General features: G+C 38.0%; 1 protein-coding gene across 1 annotated transcript in view; it reads left to right on the top strand.

The window, feature by feature from the left end:
• SPAG17 (sperm associated antigen 17) overlaps positions 1–24,257 on the top strand; it is a 260,213-nt gene that overhangs the window by 17,737 nt on the left and 218,219 nt on the right. Inside the window, exons 2-3 of the mRNA XM_066377314.1 lie at positions 8,442–8,582; positions 9,178–9,261. Of these exons, the coding sequence (XP_066233411.1) occupies positions 8,442–8,582; positions 9,178–9,261 (225 nt within the window). The remainder of the gene's footprint in view (positions 1–8,441; positions 8,583–9,177; positions 9,262–24,257) is intronic.

Consider the following 24,257-nt stretch of genomic DNA (forward strand, 5'->3'; position numbering starts at 1 on the left):
TAAGAACAAATCCAGTAGCTCCATTGGAGCGCATCAGCCTCAGATGCTATTACTAGCTCGGTACTTGAGCATTAGCCCAAATCGGGTTGCCGGGTGGTTCCTGGTCAGGGCACATAAGGAAGTCTGCCCCACTAGCTCCCCTTCTCTCACCTAAAAACAAACAAACAAAAAACAGAATCAAATTCAGGCAGTCTATCTCCCAAGCCCATACTCTCATTATGCCTCAGTGACCTGTGCTTTTCCACAGGGCCACCAAAATATGACGGAGTCTTGTCACCTATGGCCACATGCTCAGACTCTCAAGTAGATAATGAGGAAAGGAAAGTTTGGGAGGGATTGGCCCTGCTCCTTCCACAGTGGCTTCTCTCTTCTTACCTTGTCACCTGCTTTTCATAGAACCTATTGTGAAGAATAGTTCTTCAAGCTAGATAATACCTGAAATAGCATCAGCAGACACTTAATTCTCAATTTACACAGCACACTGCAGCACGATGTACATTGTGGGTGTGGGTGCAGTAGATGAAGAGAGTCTGCTTTGCACTCACTAATTTCTCAGAGACAGCCTTGGCTTGTCCTAGACACACAGGCCTTCCTGGGATAGAGAGACCACAATGTGCTGGGAAATATTTCACAAACTCTTCTCCAGGGGGAAAGGTCTGATTTGTAGCATTTGCCATTGCTACCATTTAAATACTCCCACCATGGCAGATTTCAAGTAATCAATGCAGCCTTACTGGACAGACTTGGGAAGAACTGTGAGCAATCAAGTGCCACACACTCCAGGACGGAGGTCAGAAAAATTGGGTCAGTGAGCGGGGGCATTGCTGCCACTCACCAACAGAAGGCAGAGGTCAGGTTCAGCTTCTGCAGCTCTCCTAAACTCTGGACCTCGACCACTCATTTCATGTGTGGCTTCACTCTGTCTCCTTTTTCACACCACCCTGATATTCTTCCACCATAAAGTCATACTCATAAGAATTTCAAAGGTATCTTGAAAGAGAAAGAGAAAGAATTTGCAGTCTGTAAGTGGAAGGCAAGAGGGAGCAGGCCGTCAAAGTCTGTTTTGATGGAGGATGGGAGAAAGATGGAAGAAGGAAAGAGATGGGAGGAATGGTTTTCTAGTCAATGCATAAGTGTCTGTGAGTCTCTGGCTTTTTCTCTCTGATCCAGAAGAGCTGCCTCCTTCCCTGAGCATCTGGTTGCTTGTCTGAGTCACTCCCAGGAAGCTTGTCATAGCAGAGGAATGGGAGCAGGGACTAATTCTCCAGATCCTTGTTCATGATGCCTATTACAAACCATGTCACATCAGGTCTGTTTCCTCCTAAAGGTCTTCAGGGCTATGGCCTATATACCCTGCCCAGTTTTCTGATATATTACAATCTAGTACTTTACAATTTCCAGGGTCAAAATCTTCAGTGTCCAGACATATTCTCTGTTACTTTAAGATCTCAATCAACAGAGCACTGCCTGGTTAGCCCCATCGGTTAGAGCACTGTCCTGAAATGACAAAGTTGCGGGTTTGATACCCGGTCAGGGCACATACGGGAAGCAACCAGTGAATGCACAACTAAATGGAACAACAAAATGAGTGTCTCTCTCTCTCTCTCTCTCTTTCTTTCATTCTCTCTCTCTGTCTCTCTAATATAAAGCAATAAATAATAATGATTATAAAATATCAATCAACAGATATTTATGTATAGATCCCTGCTCTATTTCCACTCATTACTGGGCACCATAATATGCAAAAGCATATTAAACATAAATTCTGACCTAAAGAGCTTACAATTTAGTTAAGAAAATGTGACAGCCATGTGAACCAATTTCTAAATAATTAGTACTTATCACAGCATAATGATAATATGTCAAACTACGGTGGTGCCCCCTTATTGGTAGTTTTGTTTTATGTGATTTCAGTTTCCCATGGTCAACTATAGTCTGAAAATATTAAATGGAAGTTTTCACAAATAAACAATTCATAAGATTTAAATTATGGGCCATTCTGAGTAGCATGATGAAATCTTGTGCTGTCTCACTCTGTACCGCCTGAGATGTCAATCACCCCTTTGCCCAGTGTGCCCACGCTGTTTACCACCTGCGTCAGTTAGCAGCCATTTAGGTCCAGATTAACTGTATCTCAGTGCTTGTGTTCAAGTAACCCTCATTTTATATAATAATGACCCCAAGATACTTTTGAAATAAAGCTATTCACATAACTTTATTATAGTATATTGTTGTAGTTGTTCTATTTTATTGTTGTTGTTAATGTCTCACTGTACATAATTTATAAATTAAACTTTATCATAGGTATGGATGTATACTTAGAAAAAAACATAGTGCATACAGGGTTCATTACTATATGTGGTTTCAGACATCCACTGGGGGTCTTGGAAACATATCCCCCATGGATAAGTAGGGTCTAAGATATAGTCTTCATAAAAAATTGTGATAAACCTATAATTAGAGGAGAATATATAATAAGAACTTATTTACTAAAGATGATGAAAGGAGTTAAATAACAGCATATCCTGGTCATTTGTATTATTCTTGTTTGTTATATAACAATGTGTACCCATTTTTAACCTATATTTCCAGCTTATTTTATAGTTAGAACTCCTTTTTAACAAATACAATTATAGCAGCAGCCAGTTCTATGTAAATAAAAATATTTCTCCTGCTGGTCAACAGCCAATACTAACACTCCTTGCTGATGGATATCCAAGACTCCTTTTTTTTTTCATTTAATTTGTTGTGTTTGCATAGATTCTAGTGTTGCCCCGAATGCATCCCCCCTCCTCCGTATTCACCTCAACATCTCCCTCCCTCCTTCCCTTCAGGTTTATCTCATCCTCTCATCCCCTTTCCCTCTGTCCTCTTTTCCTCTGGTCCCTTTGATCCCTCCTCTGTCTCAATTCCATTCCTCAGTTCACAGTGTTCATTGGATTCCTCAAATGAGTGAGGTCATATGATATTTTTCTTTCTCTGCCTGGCTTATTTCACTTAACATAATAGTTTCCAGGTCCATCCATGTTGTTGCAAAAGGTAATATTTCCATTTTTTTCATGGCCCCATAGTATTCCTTTGTATATATGTACCAAGCTTTTTAATCCACTCATCCACTGACGGACACTTGGGCTGTTTTCAGTTCTTTGCTAATGTGAACAATGCTGCCATAAACATGGGGGGTGCATTTCCCTTTTTGAGTCAGTGATATAGTATTCTTGGGATATATTGCTAAAAGTGGGATGGCTGGGTCAAAAGGCAGTTCCATTTTTAATTTTTGGAGGAATCTCCATGCTGTTTTCCACAGAGACTGCACCAGTCTGCATTCCCACCAGCAGTGCAGGAGGGTTCCCTTTTCTCCACATCCTCGCCAGCACTTATTCTGTGCTGTTTTGTTGATGAGCGCCATTCTGACTGGTGTGAGGTGATATCTCATTGTGGGTTTTTTTAATTTATTTATTAAATTTAATGCAGTGACATTGATAAATCGGGGTACATATGTTGAGAGAAAACATCTCTAGATTATTTTGACATTTGATTGTGCTGTATACCCCTCCCCCAAAGTTAAATTGTCTTCTGTCACCTTCTATCTGGTTTTCTTTGTGCCCCTACCCTCCCCCAACCCCTCTCTCCTTCTTCACCCCATCTCCCCTCCCCCCACCCCCCAACCCTGTTGCCATCACATTCTTGTTCATGTCTCTGAGTCTCATTTTTATGTCCCTTCTATGTATGGATTCATATAGTTCTTAGTTTTTTTTCTGATTTACTTATTTCACTCCGTATAATGTTATCAAGGTCCATCCATGTTATTGTAAATGATCCGATGTCATCATTTCTTATGGCTGAGTAGTATTCCATAGTATATATGTACCAAAGCTTTTTAATCCACTCGTCCTCAGATGGACACTTGGGCTGTTTCCAGATCTTCGCTATTGTGAACAATGCTGCTACAAACATGGGGGTGCATTTCTCCTTTTGGAGCCGTTCTATGGTGTCCTTGGGGTATATTCCTAAAAGTGGGATAGCTGGGTCAAAAGGCAGTTCGATTTTCAGTTTTTTGAGGAATCTCCATACTGTTTTCCACAGTGGCTGCACCAGTCTGCATTCCCACCAGCAGTGCAGGAGGGTTCCCTTTTCTCCACATCCTCGCCAGCACTTATTCTGTGCTGTTTTGTTGATGAGCGCCATTCTGACTGGTGTGAGGTGATATCTCATTGTGGTTTTAATTTGCATTTCTCTAATGATTAGTGATGTTGAACATTTTTCACCTGTCTATTGGCCATTTGTATGTCCTCTTTGGAGAAGTATCTATTCATTTCTTTTGCCCATTTTTTGATCCAAGACTTCTTGTGAAGGAAAAACACAGTGTGAGAAAGATATTCACAAATCCCTGTCCATCTGGCAGCAAATCTACTTAACAGAGTCGATTCTTTCAGGAGAGTATTGACACCAAGTACAGGTTTGCGTATCTACACAGCGGTAAATAACTATTAACACTACGTGACTTTTTTAGTGCATTGATTTTACTTGGAGCTTTTATATATCTTCTCCAAATAAAGGTGCTGGCCATTGTTGGTCAGTAGAGGACTGTGGGACTTTCATCTTGGGTCTTTCTGGGCTAAAGTGGCCTGTCCTGCCATTCCTGTCCCGTACCAGCTGCTCTCTATGCTAATATAAGGAAAGAGTCTCAATCCTATCACCCAGAAGCTACTTTTCACTTGTTTGTGAGAGGTATTTTATAATTATATTAGAATATAGAAATGCCTACATTAAAATTTGGAGGATTTGCAATATATGAAAGAAAAATAGTTATAAATGTACTGTGTGTCTCTGGGACAGTACGCATATGTGAGACAGCCAGATTCTCTGCATTTACATGAATACATTCTTGCTTTAGGAGACCAGTATGTAAGTGTTTAGGTTCAGACACCCTCCTTCCAGACTTCAAATTAGGTGAGACTGGTAAAGTAAATAAAAGGTAATGGATTGTGTCCATACATGACTTCATTCCATCCTTTGAATGACTACTAGAGGGCAGGAATCTAGTACAGTAGATGCCTCCTGGCCCTGGAGAGCTGACTTTATTTCCTAAGGGGTCTGAGGTGTGTCAGACTGACACCCTCTTCCTTCACCACTGGATACATCCAGTGTAGTTTTTCCTAAAATGATTAATGTTTTCTTTCTCTAGGCTTATGCTACTAATTACACCCAAATTTTCTGAACTGTCTTAAACAAATTTACCCATGGGTAGGAAGCCTGAAGGACTCACTGGTGTGATGAATCAGGCTATCCACACCCTGCTTTCATTTCTCCTCCATGGTCAACCTTTGTTTTTTCTATACTAAATTGCTCTTGCCACCCAGTGAACTCAAACTTATGGACTTTGTTTAACTGTGTTGGTGGGATACAAGTGAAGGGGTGTTTTTAATAGTATTTTGCCAAATCTACTCAGTGTTCAATTTTTTCCAGAATTTTTCTAATTTGTAAAACTGCAGCCAGTTGGTAGAGATTTGGGTGTTAGCTACATTTATCCTAAACTGCTAAGAAAAAGATTCAGAAATTATATTTGCAGAGCATCGTTTAATTAGACACAGGAAATAACTGCTCTTTGTTATTCAAATATTGTGCATTTCCTGGCATCTCACTGCCCCCTAGTGCAGCACGCCAGTGAGTGCATCTTGGTTTGCATGATTTGGGGCTGGTTAGTCCATTCTGGAGATACTGTTAGACACTAATCGTGACTCCAACACAGTCCTCCAGGAGTCCTTTTATACCAAATAGATCTGATTTCTGGAGCAGCAGTTTGGTGGGCTAGAGAGTGCAGACAGGAAACTGAGCCTTAGTGGAACTCTTCATACCCTTCCAATGGAAAAATGGGCCTAGCTCCCAGCAGGGCTCACAGAGAGCTCTGGACCTGAACAAATCTGTGCCTGCTGTATCCCAGGTGAACTGCCTCCAGGTGACCACAGGGATCTCATATGGTTCAGTACCGTGCCATGAATAGAAGGAACAGGTCATGTGTTAAAATATATTCTAGAGCCAAGTAACGAGACCACTGGGCTTTGAGAGAAGGAACCTTGGAAAATTTACTTAACCTCTTTGAGTCTTTGTAAAATTGCATTTATAAAAATCAATCTTTGGTGTTTTAAGGATTTAATACATAATCTATCTTTGAAGGTTTTATACACTTCAATATGTGATGTAAATCTTCATCTATTCCATTCACTGTGGCTGGAGTAGCCATTAGGTGCAATTTAAGGATTACAGAAAGGCATACTGACCCCAAAGGCTTTGCTCTCAAAATTGTTCTGAAATGATCACAAAATTGCAAGCCAGTATGTGGTTTCTGTGTGGTTTTTGACAAAATGACCTTTAACAAGTTTTTTAACTTCATAAGGCCTCTGTTTTTCCATTTATAAAGTATTAATGTACCTATTTAAAGAGATTACTTAGGGATTTAATGAGATAACATATGCCTGGCACATGGCATTTTTCAATAGTTGTTAGTTCCTTCTTCCTCCCTTCTTTTTTTCTGGTCTGAAACAGTCAACGCCTGTTTTCGACACCAGATACCAATGGGTAGACGCTGGACTACAATGCCCTTTTTCTGAATTGTCTCCAAAGCAAGGCAGCCTTTCCTTGTCACCATTAACTTTCAAATATTTACAAGGAAACTTGTATTAGAGAGTGGGGTTAGGGATAGGAGCAGTCATGAAGATCTTCAGTGTTGGAAAGTGACAGACAGGAACTTCAAGGTATTGCTTATTCAAGACCATGTGTATGTTATTGTGAGAATGAAAGCAATTTTCCTCCTTTTAATGATGATTATAGCTGCATATTTGACTGAGGGGCAGAGAAGAGAAAAGAAAGGCATCCAATGCAGGAAAACTCATTTTGTGATAATGGAACTTTTTTCTAAAGCATGCATTATAAATACCATACCTACTTTTCAGAATCAAAATATTTAAAAAGTAGATGCTTAGTCTTCCTAAGTGTGAATTAGCAAACAACAACAAAAACAGGTTTTAAACTCACTATAACAGAGGGAAACATACATGCCACACCCCACATGCACACACACACTCATGTCCACCCTTTGTAGATAACGTAGACATTTTTGTACTTTTATGTGTGGTTTTTATTTTAGTGACGGCATTCAAAATTGGTTGGGTTTTTTAAAATCGTTAGAAAGTTTCCAAGGAAAGGAGTAAAAGAAATTTAGTGATAATCACTATGTGATGGTAAAGAAGAATTTGCACTGAGATCTTTTCTCCCACCTATACTCAGTTCTGTCATTACCCTGGTAGTGGAGTGGACAGAAGCCAGAGAGAACCACATGGAAATTATGCATTTCATTAAATGTGTGTCATATCTTTCAAAATCATCTTAGACATTGTTTTAGAATCCACCAAGGGAGAGTTTACTCCATTTGAATCAAATCTCTAGAGTGGGGCCCAAGGGAAGTGGAAGTTGTCCTGTCCAACCATTTTATTTTTTTAAGTGGGGAGGCTTAGGCCTAGAGGGCTCACATGGTTGGAATGCTCTCTCTTATTATTATCTCTCTTTCCTAATGTCTTCATCATGTGTGCTTAGTCCAACCCTCCCCTCATAAGACTGTTTGAGTTTAAAAGCACTAGATCTGATTTGCATGTTGGCTCCTCCCTTAGCACCCAGAGTCAGTAATTCAGTAAAATGCATTCTTAATCTCCTCCAGAGAATTGCTTCTTCCCAACAGAAATTTTATTTATAATAGAGAGAAAGGGATTACTGAATAAGAATATTGTCTTTGGTAACATTTCTTTTAATTATTTGATGCAAAATTTAATGTCCCAGTTTAACATTTTAGCCTAATTCTTGGGAGTGGATTAACAATGAAATTCTTGTGTTACATTAGGAGGAAAAGAACTAGAGTTCTGTGCTTTACAAAAACTTCAGGGATTGCATTTTTACCTCATATGTAAGCCCATTCGCAACCAATTCAACATTACCCAAAATTCAACAAAAATTTCTTGAGTTCCTACTATGTTCCTAGCACTATTTAGAATCTTAGGATGTATCAGCAAACAAAACAAAAATTTCTGCTTTTGCGATTATATGTTAATGTATATTTTGTAACATATGAATGAACTCTTGCTATCCTACACCAAGTTATTCTTGGGAAGTATTCTAGTAAAAGTGTGTCGTTTTTTTAAAATTGTCTTCTTTAAAATAAAAGAGCTACTTTCTTAAGAAAAGGGCTTCTCGATCAAGCTGCATGAAATTTGACACAATACTGCCGCCTAGCGGCTACTTGAAAAAGGAACCCACATAGACTTCAAGGTTAATTCTGTTTTTAAAGTAAGGTTTATGGGGAAATTATCCTGTTTTTTAGTAGAAGCCTTTGACACACAATTACCTAGCCAGGAGTACTAAGAATATAATTCCTTCTGGTTTTGTAATAGAATGAATGGAAGGGCTCCATCGCGTTTCTTGTTGGAAACCAGATTGAGGACGATCTTCTCATTAGAGCCCTCACCATGGCTGTCCAGGTCCCTCAGCGTAAGCTCTTCAGTGTGATATCGTGGCAAGACATTCTTCAGCAGGTACCTTTCTTTCCCATTTCCAAGCCACTGAGGATTTTAAAAAACAACAATAGGAGAAAATAATCAAATAAACTATCATCCTTGGGCTATTTGGTAAATTTGGGTGGATTATTTTAAATACTTAGCTAGAATAATTTGAATCATTTAATCTGAGAAAATAATTTCTTTTGTCCATGAATGTTGTTTATTCAACATTCATTCATTCATTCATTCAATAAAAATTTCTGAGACCATACCAAGCTTCATTCTAGGTACTATGAGCAATTATTTAGTGAAAGGGTCAATAAAATAAAAGATTAAATTATTTAATGTCCCAGGGAAGTCTAACTAGAATAATGAAGTCTACAGAAAATCATTGCTGTCAGAGGTCAAAGGGGCCGAGAACAAAATCAGGTCCTGTCAGATGGCACATATTCATACAATTACTGAGATCTGACCACAGTGACTATGAAGGTTTCACCTTATTGATGAATAGCTCTTCCTTGCTGGGTTTTCCAAACCTTCAAGTCACCTACGTATTTGAAAGCTACATTACGTAAGTATTCTTTATGTATGCTTTTCTTTCTCATTATAGATGAATTTAATTTTCTTACAGATTAATGAAACACATGAACTCTTTGGAACCGGATCTAAAAAGGCAAAGAAACCTCTTAGTGGTGGTGTTCCCTTATATTATGAGGTAGGTGACTGTATTTATCGAAGAGATTTTGTTAAATTAAATTTATCTAGGTGATGTTGATTTGTAGGATCATACAGGTTTCAGTGTACATTTCTCAGCTATGTGGTCTGTATACTGCATTATAGTCCAACCACCTAAAGTCAAATCATCTTCTGCCACCATTTTTACGGCCCCCTTTACCCTCTACCTCTTCCCAACCCCTTCCCTCTCACGACCACCATATTATTGTCTGTCTTCGAGCTTCAGTTTCATATCCCACACATGAATGAAATCATATAGTTCTTAGCTTTTTCTGACTGATTTATTTCACTTAGCATAATATTCTCAAGGTTGACTCATGTTGTCACAAATGGCAGTATTTCACCTCTTCTTATGGCTGAGTAGTATTCCACAGTACCATATCTTCTTTATCCAACCCTCTGTCGAAGGACATTTTGGTTGTCTTCATTTCTTGGCCACTGTGAATAATGCTGCAATGAATATAGGGGTGCATCAGAGGCAGATTAAGGTTGGTTGAGGCCTCGGGCACAGAAGAAAATATTGGATTCCTTTTAAAAAAGAGAGACAAGGAAAAAATACATGTTAACCATATTTTTAAATAAATAAAAAATATTATGTACTCTTAATGTTAAAATTGCACATATAAAACCAAACTTGGTATCATTAGAAAAAAATGTAAAGTTGGAGTTTTGTGGGAACCTTCAGAAGTCGGGGCTCAGGACGTGCGCCCACCATTAAATCTGCCTCTGGGGTGCATATATCTTTGTGAATAAATGTTCTCAAGCCTTTAGGGTAGATATCCAGAAAAGGGATTGCTGGGTCAAATGATAACTTTATTTTTAATGTTTTGAGGAACTGCCATACTATTTTCTGTAATAGCTGTACCAGCTTATATTCCCACCAACAGTGGAAGAGGGTTCCTTTTTCTCCACAGCCTCTCCAACAATTGTTATTACCTGTCTTGTTGATAACAGCCAATCTAATAAGTGTGAGGTGGTAATCTCATTGTAGTTTTGTGTTTTTTTTAAGAACATCCATACTTGGGGAGAATGTTTTTGTGTTTAGATTTTTTTTATTATTAATTTTTAGAGAGAGGATAGAGAAAAGATGGGGGAGGAATAGGAAGCATCAATTCATAATAGTTGCTTCTCATATGTGCCTTGACCGGGCAAGCCCAGGGTTTTGAACCAGCAACCTCAGCATTCCAAGTCAATGCTTTATTTACTGCACCACCACAGGTCGGGCTCATTGTAGTTCTGATTTCCATTTCTCTAACAGATACAGATAGTGAGGTTGAACATCTTTTCATATGTCTGTTGGCTGTTTATATGTCTTCTTGGGACAGGTGTCTGTTCAGATCCTCTGACCACTTTTTAATTGGATTATTTGTTTGTTTGGTGTTGAGTTATATGAGCTCTTCATATATTTTGGATATTAACCCTTGTCAGAGCTGTTTGTTTGCAAATATCATCTCTCATTTAGTTGGTTGCCTTTTTGTTTTATTGTCAGGTGTTTATTTGTTTTTCTATGCAGAAGCTTTTTAGTTTGATATAGTCTCATTTATTTAATTTTGCCCTTACTTCCCTTGTCTTTGGGGTCAAACTCATAAAATATTCTCTGACTTAGGTCCATAAGTTTAGTACTTATGTTTTCTTCTATGTAATTTATTATTTCAGATCTTATATTTAGGTCTTTGATTCATTTTGAATTGATTTTTGGACATGGGAACAAACTGTAATTTAGTTTCATTCTTTTGCATGTGGTTTTTCCATTATCCCAGCACCATTTATTGAAGAGGCTTTTTTTTTTTTTGAAGAGGATTTTTTTCCCAGTGTGTGTTTTTGGCTCCTTTATCAAAAATTATTTTGCCCATATACATGTGGTTTTATTTCTGGGCTCTCAATTTTGTTCCATTGGTCTGTATGTCTGTTTTTCTTCCAGTACCATGCTTCTTTGCATACCATAGCTCTGTAGTATAATGTAAGTCAGGTAGTGTGATACCTCCAGCTTCATTCTTTTTTTTCGGGATTGCTCTGGCTATTCAGGGTCTTTTGTGGTTCCATTCAAATCTGTTAATTTTTTTGTTGTATTTCTATTTTTTTTAATTTTACTGATTTTTAGAGCAAGAGGAAGGGAGAGAAACAGAGAGAAAGAGGTAGAAACATCGATTTATTGTTCCAGTTATTCATGCCGCCATTGGTTGATTCTTGTATGTGCCCTGACTCAGGATTGAACCTGCAACCTTGGCATGGCGAGATAATGCTCTAAACAACCTGAGCTAACCAACCAGGGCCTATTCTATTTCTTTAAAAAGTAAGATTGGGATGTTGATGAGGATTGCATGAAGTCTGTATGCTGATTTTTCTAATCCATAAACATGAGATATCTTTCCATTTCATTGTGTCTTTTCTAATCTCTTTTAATAATGCTTTGTGGTTTTCAGTATATAGGTCCTTCACAATCTTTGTTAAGTTTAGTCCTAGTTATTTTGTTCTCTTGGTTGCAATAGCAAAAGGATTTTTTTTTCATTTCTTTTTCTGAACTTTCATCGTTACTATATAAGAAAACAGTGAATTTTTGTGCATTGGTTTTTTTGTATACTGAAATTGTACTGTATTTGTTTATTGTTTCTAATAGTATTTTTGGTGGTATCTTTAGGGTTTTCTATATACAGAATCGTGTCATCTGTAAAAAGTGACACTTTCGCTTCTTCTTTCCCAATTTTGATGCCTTTCACTTCTTTCTCTTACCTAATTGCTCTAGCTAGGATTTGAAGAACTATGTTGAATAAGAGTGGAGAGAGTGGGCATTCTTGTCTTATTCCTGATTTTAAGGAAAAAGTTTCCAATTTTTCAGATTTTTGTTTTAGAAAATGAGAATTGAAATAATAATCTTTGCCTGACCAGGTGGTGGTGCAGTGGATAGAATGTCAGACTGGGATGCAGAGGACCCAGGTTTGACATCCTGAAGCCACCAGTTTGAGTGCAGGCTCATCCAGCTTGAAAGTGGGTTGCTGGCTTGAGCATGGGATCATAGACATGAGCCCAAGGTCACTGGTTTGAGCAAGGGGTCACTCACTCCGCTGTAGCCCCCTGATCAAAACACATACGACAAAGCAATCAATGAACAACTAAGAAGCCACAACAAAGAATGGATGCTTCTCATCTCTCTCCATTTCTGCCTATCTGTCCTTCTCTGTCCCTCTCTCTGTCTCTCTGTCTCTGTCACACACACATGAAAAAAAGAAATAATAATCTTTAAATCACTTTAAAAATTTTAATTTATTCTATGAAAGAAAATCCCTGTTTCTCATTGGAGCTGTTTGTTCCTGATGTTCGATACTTAAAAAACTTCCCTCCCTTTTAACCAAATTCCTCACTAGGAATAAAATTGTCCTAGATTGTCTACATCGTCACTGCATCTAATTAAAGAGCGTAAATCAGTGGTTTTTATATATAGGAGTGTTTGGTCACACTTCTTCATAGTAATTATTGAATATGTGATAGTATTAAAAGGAGTCATATTATAGGTATATTAAAAAGTATTAGTTTCACCAAAAAAAATGTAAAAATGTCCCTCAGAGTATTTCCTGCACAAGATAGAGCCACAACTGTAATGATTTTCTATCAGTTTTTGAACTCTGTACACATTCTATACCCTACTTTAATCAATGTGAATGACAATAATCTTCAGATTCATGGTCCATTCCATCTCTAGTAGATATTTAACACCAAAATGTGGCTCCGCTGATGAGTAGGTTTGTCCAGAGGACTTAGGACTCATGCCCAGTACAAGAGGATTTCCTCTTGCCCTGCCTTGTGAGTATCTAATTTATAGCTTACAATAAACTGTAAAAATCCAATGATTAATTAGAAATGTCACTTAAAATTTGTCAGGCACTGTTTTAAGGCTCTGCGGACCAAAATCATAAGGATTTTTGGATCTTTATAAGATGAACTTGTTTGCACTTTATTTCAGTGATGAATAATAAACTTTTTATGTGTCTCAGGTCTTAGATGATTTTATGATGGCTTTGTTAGTATTGCCTCAGTACTATCTGAACAAGTTTCATTGGGTTTATTTATGATTGACAGTACTGTGGGTTTTATTGCATTAACTCTTGCTACACTACTATGGAAAACATTCTGTGCTGTGAGAGTTAAATAGTATCCTGCCTATCTTTTGTTCAAATGATCTGAGTGTGTGTGCTCCAGCCGAAATGTTAGGTGATACATGGAGTTAAATTATTGGACGTTTTCTTCTGAAGTAGCTCTAGAAACCCGTGTTCAATTCTCAGGCCTGGGATCAATTAGCCCCCTAAAGGATTTTCTTCTTCAAAAATGCTCAGTAAAAATCAGGGATGATAACAGGTCAGTTCTGAAGTTTAATCTGGACAGGCATTTCAACTTGGATATGGGATAACACAGTGTTGCTGACCCAGAGTTCAGTTAAAAGGCCCTTTCTCTTCATTGTGTGCTGTGACTCTTGGTTGCTTAGCCTTCACTCAGGACATCATTTCACTCAGGATGTCTGGCTCCAACCCATTCCTCCAGTGGAGCTTTTGAGCAGTCAGCCTCCCATACCCTCTCACACACCCTTTTATGGATGGTACCAGAAGAAAGGGGAAGGCAGGATAAGCAGCATCACCGAGATTGGACCTTGGGTGTAGCAGACGTGTATTAATATCAATCACTGTAGCAAAAATGGGTAAAGAACAAAAAACAATTTCAGGCTCATGGTCAGATCAGCCAAGGACAGAATGTCCATCTGGAGAAGAGAGACACCTTTCCAATCTCAGTCCGTCCACACTTAGGACCTAGTCAGTAACTCTGCCACCTGATACCTCATCCCAAATCCATTGAAAAGCTGTGGGCAATGCCTACTAGGAGCCCCGAAGCAGTTATGAGTGGTGACCATAGAAGAGGCCCAGAAGCTAAGCTCTTCTGAGATCTCTAGACTTTCAAGGCATATAGACACCTGTTCTTGAGTCTGTTTCTGCTGAAATTCTGTAGCAACTGGGACATTTGTGACAGGTAAACTCCTCAAGAGTCTCTTTAAGAGGTTGTGTGTTTTCTTTCTCAAAGGAAACTGCAATGGGAAAGAAAGGATACTCTAACAAAATTGCTCATGTTACATGGGAAATTCATAGCATTATTTCCTTTTAGACCTCCATTTTGGAGAGAGAGCTCCAGATAGATATTATAAAAGCCATGCACTCCTATGTACTTCTATTTGTAGGATACTCTCATTGGCCTTAGACCAGAGCCTCATTGTTCTTACTTTAAACACAGTTCTAACCTATTTGGCTTTCTGGTTTCCTAGCCTGTGGTCAATTAGGAGGAGCAGTGAATTAAAGTGAAACTTCACTCTAGTACAGTTCATCCACAAGTAGTAAAATAGTGTCAGAACCACATTACCTATTTCAAATAATGACTTGAAATGTCTGGGCTAGCAAAGACCACATTCCTAAATGATGTGCTCAAGCTTCCATTTGGATAGCTTGATGTTGTGTACACACAGCCTCATTTTTGAAATTGTATAATTTCCCCTGAAACTTTAGAATATTATCTAGCCTTAATATTGTAGATATGAAAGTCTTTATTTATAAATCACAGTTTTTTGAAAACCTGCTTAGATTTGTGCTAATGTGATTCCACAGAGACATAGTTACTGTTCATTCACCTTCGCGTTTTGGAAACTTGTGCTTTGCTCTTCCAAGAACTACTCCAAAGACTCACATGGGAATAGAAAAGGAATAATCTTTTTCAGTCTCAGGAATGTTAGCTATTTCTTTATTATAGTTATTATTATTTAATGATGAAGATGAACATAATGATGATCTAATGCTCTGGCATTACATGAAAGTACTACTTTTAGCATGTTATCCTTTTTGTTGATGTGAACACATATGAAAATGGATATAGATTTGCCCATATTATAAATATATAGTGACCAGTTTTATATAATAGTGATATATTATCAAATGAGAAACAAGTATGTTCTTGTTCAACCACTAGTGTCAAACACTATCTGAATACTGGAAGGGGGAATATGAATATTATAAGACTCTATCCTCAAGAAGCTTAAGGACTAGTTAAGAAAAAATAAAAGGAAAAAGTATAAACCTGACACATTGTAGGTATTCAATAAATGTTTGTTAACTGAGTGAATAACCCAGTGAGGAAAATAGTGAAGTCCATGAGGGACAGGTGAAGTGTGCTGGGCATTCCAAGAAGATGAGATTACTGTTAGCAAGGGTCGGAGAGCGCTTTGTAGATAAAGGTAGGATTGGGGGGAGGGCAAGGAAAGGGGTCTTGATCATTTTGATCTTTTTAACCCATATCACAGTTCTAAAAGAATAGAAATATCTAAAAGAATAGAAATATCCTCATCTTACATATAGGGAGATGGAAGCAAGGAGAAGGTACAAAGCCTACTAAATAGACAGTTGAAGAGCTTGGATTTAACCATAGTTAAATGACTTGCCTCAAGTTTTTTCCACTTTACCATAAACCCAGTACTCTTTCATTGGGTTCAAAGCTGTTCACCCTTGGATGGGTAGGTCTTGACGTTCAAATGTGGGAAAGGGCATTATTCGAAGAAAAGGGAACAGTTCAAGCAAAGACATAGGAGTGGGAGAAGACTGATGAATACCTACTAAATTTGTAGTTTTATGATATGATACATACTAAATAGAAAAGGAACATCCTGTTTTAATTATAACTTTAAAATCCTAAAGCTGGGAATCTATAAGAAAACATTTTAAACACTGGGGGAAGGGGAACCATGCTTTAAGATTCATGCCTGGAACTCAAATTTATTTGCTTAGTATATACAAATATTTGTTTTATGTTTTATGGCCCACTTAGAGATGCTGACCTGTTCATTTGCAGGTATACTGATTTCTGACAAAAGTTGAAAAGAAAAATATTAACAGTCATTCAAAGCCAACTGAAATGTCCCTTGTAAGAAAGGTCTGTGTGGACTACATGCATAGGGTCTCCCACTTGTGATTAAATCTGATATAGAGTAAATCTGATACAGCATTATATAAGAGATTTACAAATTTTGGACTTTAACATTGTGGTTTTGATAAATTAGAAGGATAAAAACCACCAACTGGGCAGGGATTTGTTTATCCCACTTATCTGAAATCAAAGTCAACTTTCTTAAAAGTTTTAGATTTCACTCCATGGTTTCTTTCATTTCATGATGGTGATCATTGTACCTCCCTACCTGGAAGGTTTCCATCCACACATGGGCTGTGGTTTGTGTGCCTGTCTGCGACTTATTCAGAAAAGACAAATTAGGTCACCACAAAAAACCAAAAAACCAAAAGCCTGCTGAAACAAAATGGTCTATGAAAATAAAGATTTTTATGCCCTAGTTATGGCTCACTTATTTTTTTAAAAATGGTCAATTCTGTATATTAAAGGACTTGGACAGTCTAAAGATTATGCAATATAATGCAATTTTACAAATGCAACTAATTAGTAATTTTCCTCTTCTACCAATAAAAAACTAAAACCTTTTTTTTTTTCCTGTGGCAGAGACAGAGAGAGTCAGAGAGAGGGACAGACAGCAGACAGGAAGGGAGAGAGATGAGAAACATCAACTCCTCGTTGCGGCTCCTTAGTTGTTCAGTGATTGATTTCTCATATGTGCCTTGACCCAGGGGGCTACAACAGACCAAGTGACCCCTTGCTTGAGCCAGAAACCTTGGGCTCAAGCTGGTGAGCCTTGCTCAAACCAGATGAGCCCACACTCAAGTTGGCTCAAGTGGTCTCGAACCTGGGTCCTTTACATCCCAGTCCGATGCTCTATCCACTGTGCCATTGCCTGGTCGGGCATAAAACCTTATTTTTTAACTGATATGTTTTAATTAAAATATTTCTATGGGCCTTTCTGTTGGGAGATTATTTTGGGAGATTGTTGAATGTGAAAAGATTTTTCTATTATTTCATTTGAGAATAGTGGACCAAATGCAGTTTTAAAAAAAAGACATAGGCTCCTTCCTCTCTGTCTCTCTCTTCCCCTCCCGCAACCAAGGCTCCATTGGAGCAAAGATGGCCCGGGCGCTGGGGATGGCTCCTTGGCCTCTGCCCCAGGCGCTGGAGTGGCTCTGGTAGCAGCAGAGCGACGCCCCGGAGGGGCAGAGCATCGCCCCTGGGGGGCAGAGCATCGCCCCTGGTGGGCAGAGCGTCGCCCCTGGTGGGCGTGCCGGGTGGATCCCGGTCGGGCGCATGCAGGAGTCTGTCTGACTGTCTCTCCCCGTTTCCAGCTTCAGAAAAATACAAAAAAAAAAGACATAGAATGCAAATTTTATAGTGTCAGATCTAATTAATTTCACCATATTTTTTAAGTTACTTTGCCAGGATATTAGATTAATATCCTTAGAAGGAATAATTCCATTTTTGGTCCCTCTTCATGGGCGTGTAGACATATTTCTCAGCTTTATCCCCAACATGTATTCATAATAACTCACAAGTAAGAACACAGATTTGATTATAATCTGGTTGCTGCTCTTTTCCAGGTTCCTATTATAAAACTTACTTATTAAACAGTGCCTCCAATTAACAGTCTATTCAATAAAATTGTAACCCCTTATTTTCGGAGGTGGCCCTTGTCAAAATGAAAAGTGGGAACCTAATGCCTCAGAGATAGGAACAAATAATATGTGAAAACATTCAAGAGGTTTGAAGTTATTAAAATGGCATATCTACTGGGAACAGAAGGAGGAGTATGTCATGTAAGAAATGAAGGAAAAAGGCTTGACCAGGCAGTGGCACAGTGGATGGACATGCATCAGACTGGGATGCAGAGGACCCAGGTTCAAGACCCCGAGGTCGCCAGCTTGAGTGTGGGTTCATCTGGTTTGAGTGGAAGCTCACCAGCTTGGACCCAAAGTCACTGGCTGGAGCAATGGGTTGCCCCGTCTGCTGAAGGCCCGCAGTCAAGGCACATATGAGAAAGCAATCAATGAACAACTAAAGTGTTGCAACAAAAAACTGATGATTGATGCTTCTCATCTCTCTCTGTTCCTGTCTGTCTGTCACTATCTATTCCTCTCTCTGACTCTCTCTGTCTCTGTAAAAACAACAACAACAACAAACAAACAAACAAAAAGAAATAAAGGGAAAAGGAGACAGGAAGCCTTTTCAATTCTGCCTTTTCAATTCTGCGTTTTAAAACAAAACAAAACAAAAAATTCAGGAAGAATTGGAAGGTAGCCAACCTAATGCTGTTATTTCATAGAGCTTAGGGAAACACCAGGAAATTACAGGCCAGTTAGTTTAACTTCACTTGTGGGGAAAGTATTAAAAACTGCTGCAGGAGATCAAGTAAAAGGATGCTTAGAAAAGCATGGCTTGATTAAGGCAAGCCTGGCCAGCGTAGTTTTCGGAAAGGGAAGGTCATGTCTTAGGAACTTATTGAAATTCTTTGAAGCTATTATGGCCAGTACATTCTTCAAAGAACACAGCGAGGTCCAGGATCTATGTGTCTTTTTCATTCCACACCAGCCCTTCAGGGATGCTTGCAGAACATGGCCCACATCAGGGCCATGACACTCCAGGATTTGAAACCACTATCAAAATAGCAGAAATAACTTCTGAAGGAAAATTTTTAAAGCTGGAACCAATTAATACAACCTAATATTTGTAAATGTAAAATAATGACAGAACAAAATTTAGGAATACTGGGCTATTACAAAGAAGTACTACACTGGGACTATAAAAACAATCTAAAAGTTATTATGCCAAAATCTAGGCATTGGAGTATTTCTCACCCAAAAAAGGAAAGATGAGAAATCAGAGCAGTAGAAACTGTTATAAAGGGTTATGAAGGATGGCGACCCGACCGCATGAATTTTGTCAAGGTCGGGGGAAAAGCACTGCAATGTGTTAATGCTGTGAGCCTCCAGTCATGGAGGACAGAGCAGCCCAGCAGGGAAGGTCAAGTCCAGGCTAGTAACTGAGGAGACAGAAGGTCAGGGCTCTCAGGGCTCAGGGCTGGAACATGTTTGCCTCTCAGGTCTGAAACTTGGAGTTCTGTTATCAAAGGAAAGCACAACTCAAGTAGAGGCATTCACAGCCATCCAAATAGTTCCCCCTGTCCTTTTCTACCCTGGAGCACAGGCACCTGGCCAGGAGGAGGGACACAGTCACTGGGGAGAAGTGGAATTCCAAGCTGGGAAGCCTGGGATTCAGCAGCAGGAAATGCAAGGCCTGGAGTACTGACTAGGACGCTGGGTCAATGGGAGAACTGCTGGGCAAGCAGGACGCTAATCAAGAATTCCAAGACAACAGGTTTGAGTGTTGGAGCAGAAACAATACACAATGGAGAAAAGAAACCTCTTCAACAAATGGTGCTGGGAAAACTGGAAAGCCACATGCAAAAGAATGAAACCCACTTTTAGGAATATACCCCAAGGACACCATAGAATGGTTCCAGAAGGAGAAATGCACCCCCATGTTTATGGCAGCATTGTTCACAATAGGGAAGATCTGGAAACAGCCCAAGTGTCCGTCAGAGGACGAGTGGATTAAAAAGCTTTGGTACATATATACTATGGAATACTACTCAGCCATAAGAAATGATGACATCGGATCATTTACAATAATATGGATGGACCTTGATAACATTATACGGAGTGAAATAAGTAAATTAGAAAAAAATTAAGAACTATATGAACCAATGCATAGATGGGACATAAAAATGAGACTCAGAGACATGGACAAGAATGTGATGGTTACAGGGCGTGGGTGGAGGGGTGGGGAAGGGGCGAGGAAGGAAAGGGAGGGAGTGGGGGGAGGGTAGGGGCACAAAGAAAACCAGATAGAAGGTGACGGAGGACGATTTGACTTTGAGTGAGAGGTATGCAGCATAATCAAAGGTCAAAATAATCTGGAGATGTTTTCTCGGAACATATGTACCCTGATTTATCAATGTCACAGCATTAAAATTAATAAAAATAAGATTAAAAAAAAAAAGAATGAAACTCAACTACACCTTGTCCCCTTGTACTAAAATTAATTCAAAATGGATCAAAGACCTAAATATAAGACCTGAAACAATAAAGTACATAGAAGAAGACATAGGTTCTAAACTCATGGACCTTGATTTTAAAGAGCATTTTATGAATTTGACTCCACAGGCAAGAGAAGTGAAGGCAAAGATAAATGAATGGGACTACATCAGGCTAAAAAGTTTTTGCTCAGCAAGAGAAACTGATAACAAAATAAACAGACAGCCAACTAAATGGGAACTGATATTTTCAAACAACAGCTCAGATAAGGGCCTAATATCCAAAATATACAAAGAACTCATAAAACTCAACAACAAACAAACAAACAATCCAATAAAAAAAAATGGGAAGAGGACATGAACAGACACTTCTCCCGGGAATAATTGTTATTTTAAAAATTCTCCTCAGTCATAAATGTTGGAGTTTTGTCATAAAAGCATGAAAGAACTAGAAACATCTATGACTGGGGTTTTTTATTATTAATATTTGTTGTGATAAAATTGCATAACATTAAATTTACCATCTTAACTATTTCTAAGTGTATAGTTAGTAGTGTTTAATATATTCACATTGTTGAGCAACCAACCAGTCTCCACAACTTTTTCATCTTACAAAATTGAAACTATTTATGAAAACAACTACCCATTCTTCCTAACCCCTAGTCCCTGACAGCCAACATTCTACTTTTTGTTTCTGTGAATTGGACAATTCTAGGTACCTCATGTAAATGGAATTATGTAAGAGTTATCTTTTTCTGAGTTGCCTTTTTCAGCATGTCTTCAAGTTCATCTGTATTGTAGCATGTGTCAGAATTTTCTTCCTTTTCAAGTCTGAATAATATTCTGTTGTATATATAGACCACATTTTGTTTACTCACTCAACCAAGTGATAGACACTTGGATTGCTTCCATATCTTGACTATTGTGAGTAATGCTTCCATGAATATGACTGTGAAAATTATGAGCAGGTTTTTCACTAAGTGAAATATAATTAATGAAAGATAAAGTAACAGTTAAGTGAGTAAGGGAAGGAAAAAAGGAAAAATCAATGGTCAATGGTATTGTGGATTCTGTTATACTAGCCTTCATGGCCATGGTGGAGACTAATATACATTCTTCTATGTTATGTCATGTAATGAGTACTTATAACTGAACACCCTAAAGAATAAACAATAGTAGTAATCATTTCTACAGTAAGTAATTGTAATAAACTCTCAAATTTAGGTAAAAAGGATTTCACAACCACTTTCTCACTACATCTTTGCACCATCATGTGAGCTAGGCTGAATAGATAGTCATAGCTCTGTAGTATAAATGGGGAAGTAGAAACCTAGCAACTTCAAAGGATTTTTTCACAGTCACCAGACAGAGTGGAAATCAGTGTCAGTTCTCCTGACTAGGGCTTGCCCTACATCTCAGAAGGCAGGCGTCACTCATTAAAGAGTCAATCTTATTCACTTATTTCTCACAAGATAATTTTAGATGCTTTATGAATAATTTTTTATTTTATTATATATTTATTTTTATGTGCATTAAAAATAAAATTGGAATACTAAACTTGCAATCTCCCTTTGTGGCATAAGATAGGTCTAAATTATACTTCAAAACTTGGTTTGCAGTTAGTTTAGAGAAAAAGATGAGGTTTGTAATACAAGTGGTACACGGCTTTGGTTAAATCATTAAGTGAGAATCACTAGGATTTAGGAAATGCTTTATTTTTATGCATTCCACAGATATTTGAGTGTCTGTTATGCACCAAAGCTATGGTTCAGTTTGATGAATAAAACAGATCCCAGGTAGAGATAAAGCAGACAGATTCAAAGTATATTTAGGAGGAAGAATCAGCAGGTTGATGCCAATGTGAGATGTGTGATTAGAGGTATCAGGAGTGACTCCAAAGTTCTGACTTGAGAAACTGAATGAAAATGTTACTGAACTCAAGGGTGCACTATTTAAAAATGAGACATGGTTGGCTGATGGTAGTTTTATATACTTTCAGCAAGTAAAAGGAGACAGGGGATTCATATGCAAAGCTTTGCCTTCCCAAAGGAAGGCATAGCCCTTTGCTTATATACAACTGTTTGGTCAATTACAGGTTGTGAAATCAACTGAAATGTTGGCTATACTTACTAGGTTGGGTCTTGTCAAGCTCATCCTGTTGACAACTGGTCTGCAAAATACTGTGCAGTAAGAATGGCCCAGACCTTGAGACCCTTATTCTATCTAACAAAAATATTTAGGGATATAAAGAAAAGTGGAGGATATTAAATTTGGAGGAACTTTGGAAGTATAGTTTGGGATCGGTTAAATTTGATGTTGAGAGGACTAAGAGATGTCAAGAAGAAATTGAGAATGTTTTTCATGTTTTGTATTCTTCTGTGCCTGGCTCAGTACTGGCATAGGGTAATTATCAAAGAAGTATTTGTTGTATAAAAGAATTAGCTTATTAAGGAAGGACAAGTGAGAGTTGCTGGTATAGACGACAAAGAGTAGACAGTGGACCATTTCAACAATAGTAGTTCAGTTGTTCTTCCTGAGTACCAGCAGTTTTGCTCCCTTTCATTTTCTCTTTACTGGTTCCATATTCTATACAGTGATTTTCTAACTGTGACTAAAAACGCATCGGATTACAGTGAAATTTAGTTGGTTGCAGCTGTGTGTGTATATTTATTAATCTTGCTATTGTATTTCTCTCTCTTTTAGTTGCTCACCTAATTCTGAGCTTAGGGACCAACTAAATACTCATCCCAGCTCACTTCTCACTCAGCAGACATTTCTCGAATTTTTATCACATGCTTGATAATGGGCACAAGATTGAGTAAGATCTGGTGGTTTCTGCCCTCAAGAGCTCATAACCCCTAATTTTATAAACAATATGTTTGCTTCCTGCTTTTTTATGACATTTTAATACCTTGTAGCAAGTCTGGGGTAGAAGTTGTATATTTAATTCCTGCTTATAATTGAGTCTGCTCTTCATTGAGCCCTGTGACTAACCTCACTTAATTGTTCACTACTTTCAGCCAAAAGAGTAATAGTCCCCAGACAGGCTATGTTTGAAAGAGGAGGATGGGAGGGGCAGAACACTCACGAAAACAGTCAAAGATGCAACAAAGATATGGAAGACCTTGTTTCCTTAGAGGGAGAGAAAGTATAGCTGGAATTGAAATATGGTAACAATTTTCATGCTTCTACATGTTTTTAATGTGATCTCTATTTCTGAAATTCTAACTCCTCAATCTTTGGTTGCATGGAAAGGAAGAAGAAATACCAAGCTAAAGTTGGGAAAATTGACTATTAGAGAGAAACTCATTGATATATATTGAAGAGCTACTGTACATATTACTTAATGAAAATTTGAATAAATGAATTTCTTTTATTATTTCAAATAGAGCTTTTATGAATTACAATCCATCCATTCTTTTATTTCACAAACATAATTGGCCAAATAACAGCAACAAAAACAACCTCAAACTTTATTAGTAGCATGATAATGTAAGTTAACTGGAATTTAGTCTCTATATTGCTTCAAGAAATATTTTAAAATATGTAATTACAAGTTTAGTAGTTTGAAATAAAGGAACATATTCTACAAAAATTCTTACCCAGAAAAAGTAAAATTGTTCAATAAATCCCTTCCTTTAATATTTATTTCAGCTTCATACTTTGGTTTACAATCATATTTGGATTGCAGTGCTCATAACCATTGAAATCTATAGAACCCTGATGGTGAGCAGGCCAGCAGAATACTCTGCACAGTACCCGGTACTACACCAAACACTCCAAAACTAACAAGATCGTTATCCTAATTTGCCTTTATTACAAATTTTTATGAAAAAGACAAACTCACTTCTGCTCACTCACTCGTCAGGAAATGTTTAATTAGCTTATGCTTATCAGAAGGAACCATCTAATTATTTTCATTATTCTAAAGTTTTATAATCTTACCCTTTCATTTATCTCTGGAGCTGCAG

Source organism: Saccopteryx leptura, chromosome 3, assembly GCF_036850995.1.
Source record: "Saccopteryx leptura isolate mSacLep1 chromosome 3, mSacLep1_pri_phased_curated, whole genome shotgun sequence".
NCBI lineage: Eukaryota > Metazoa > Chordata > Mammalia > Chiroptera > Emballonuridae > Saccopteryx > Saccopteryx leptura.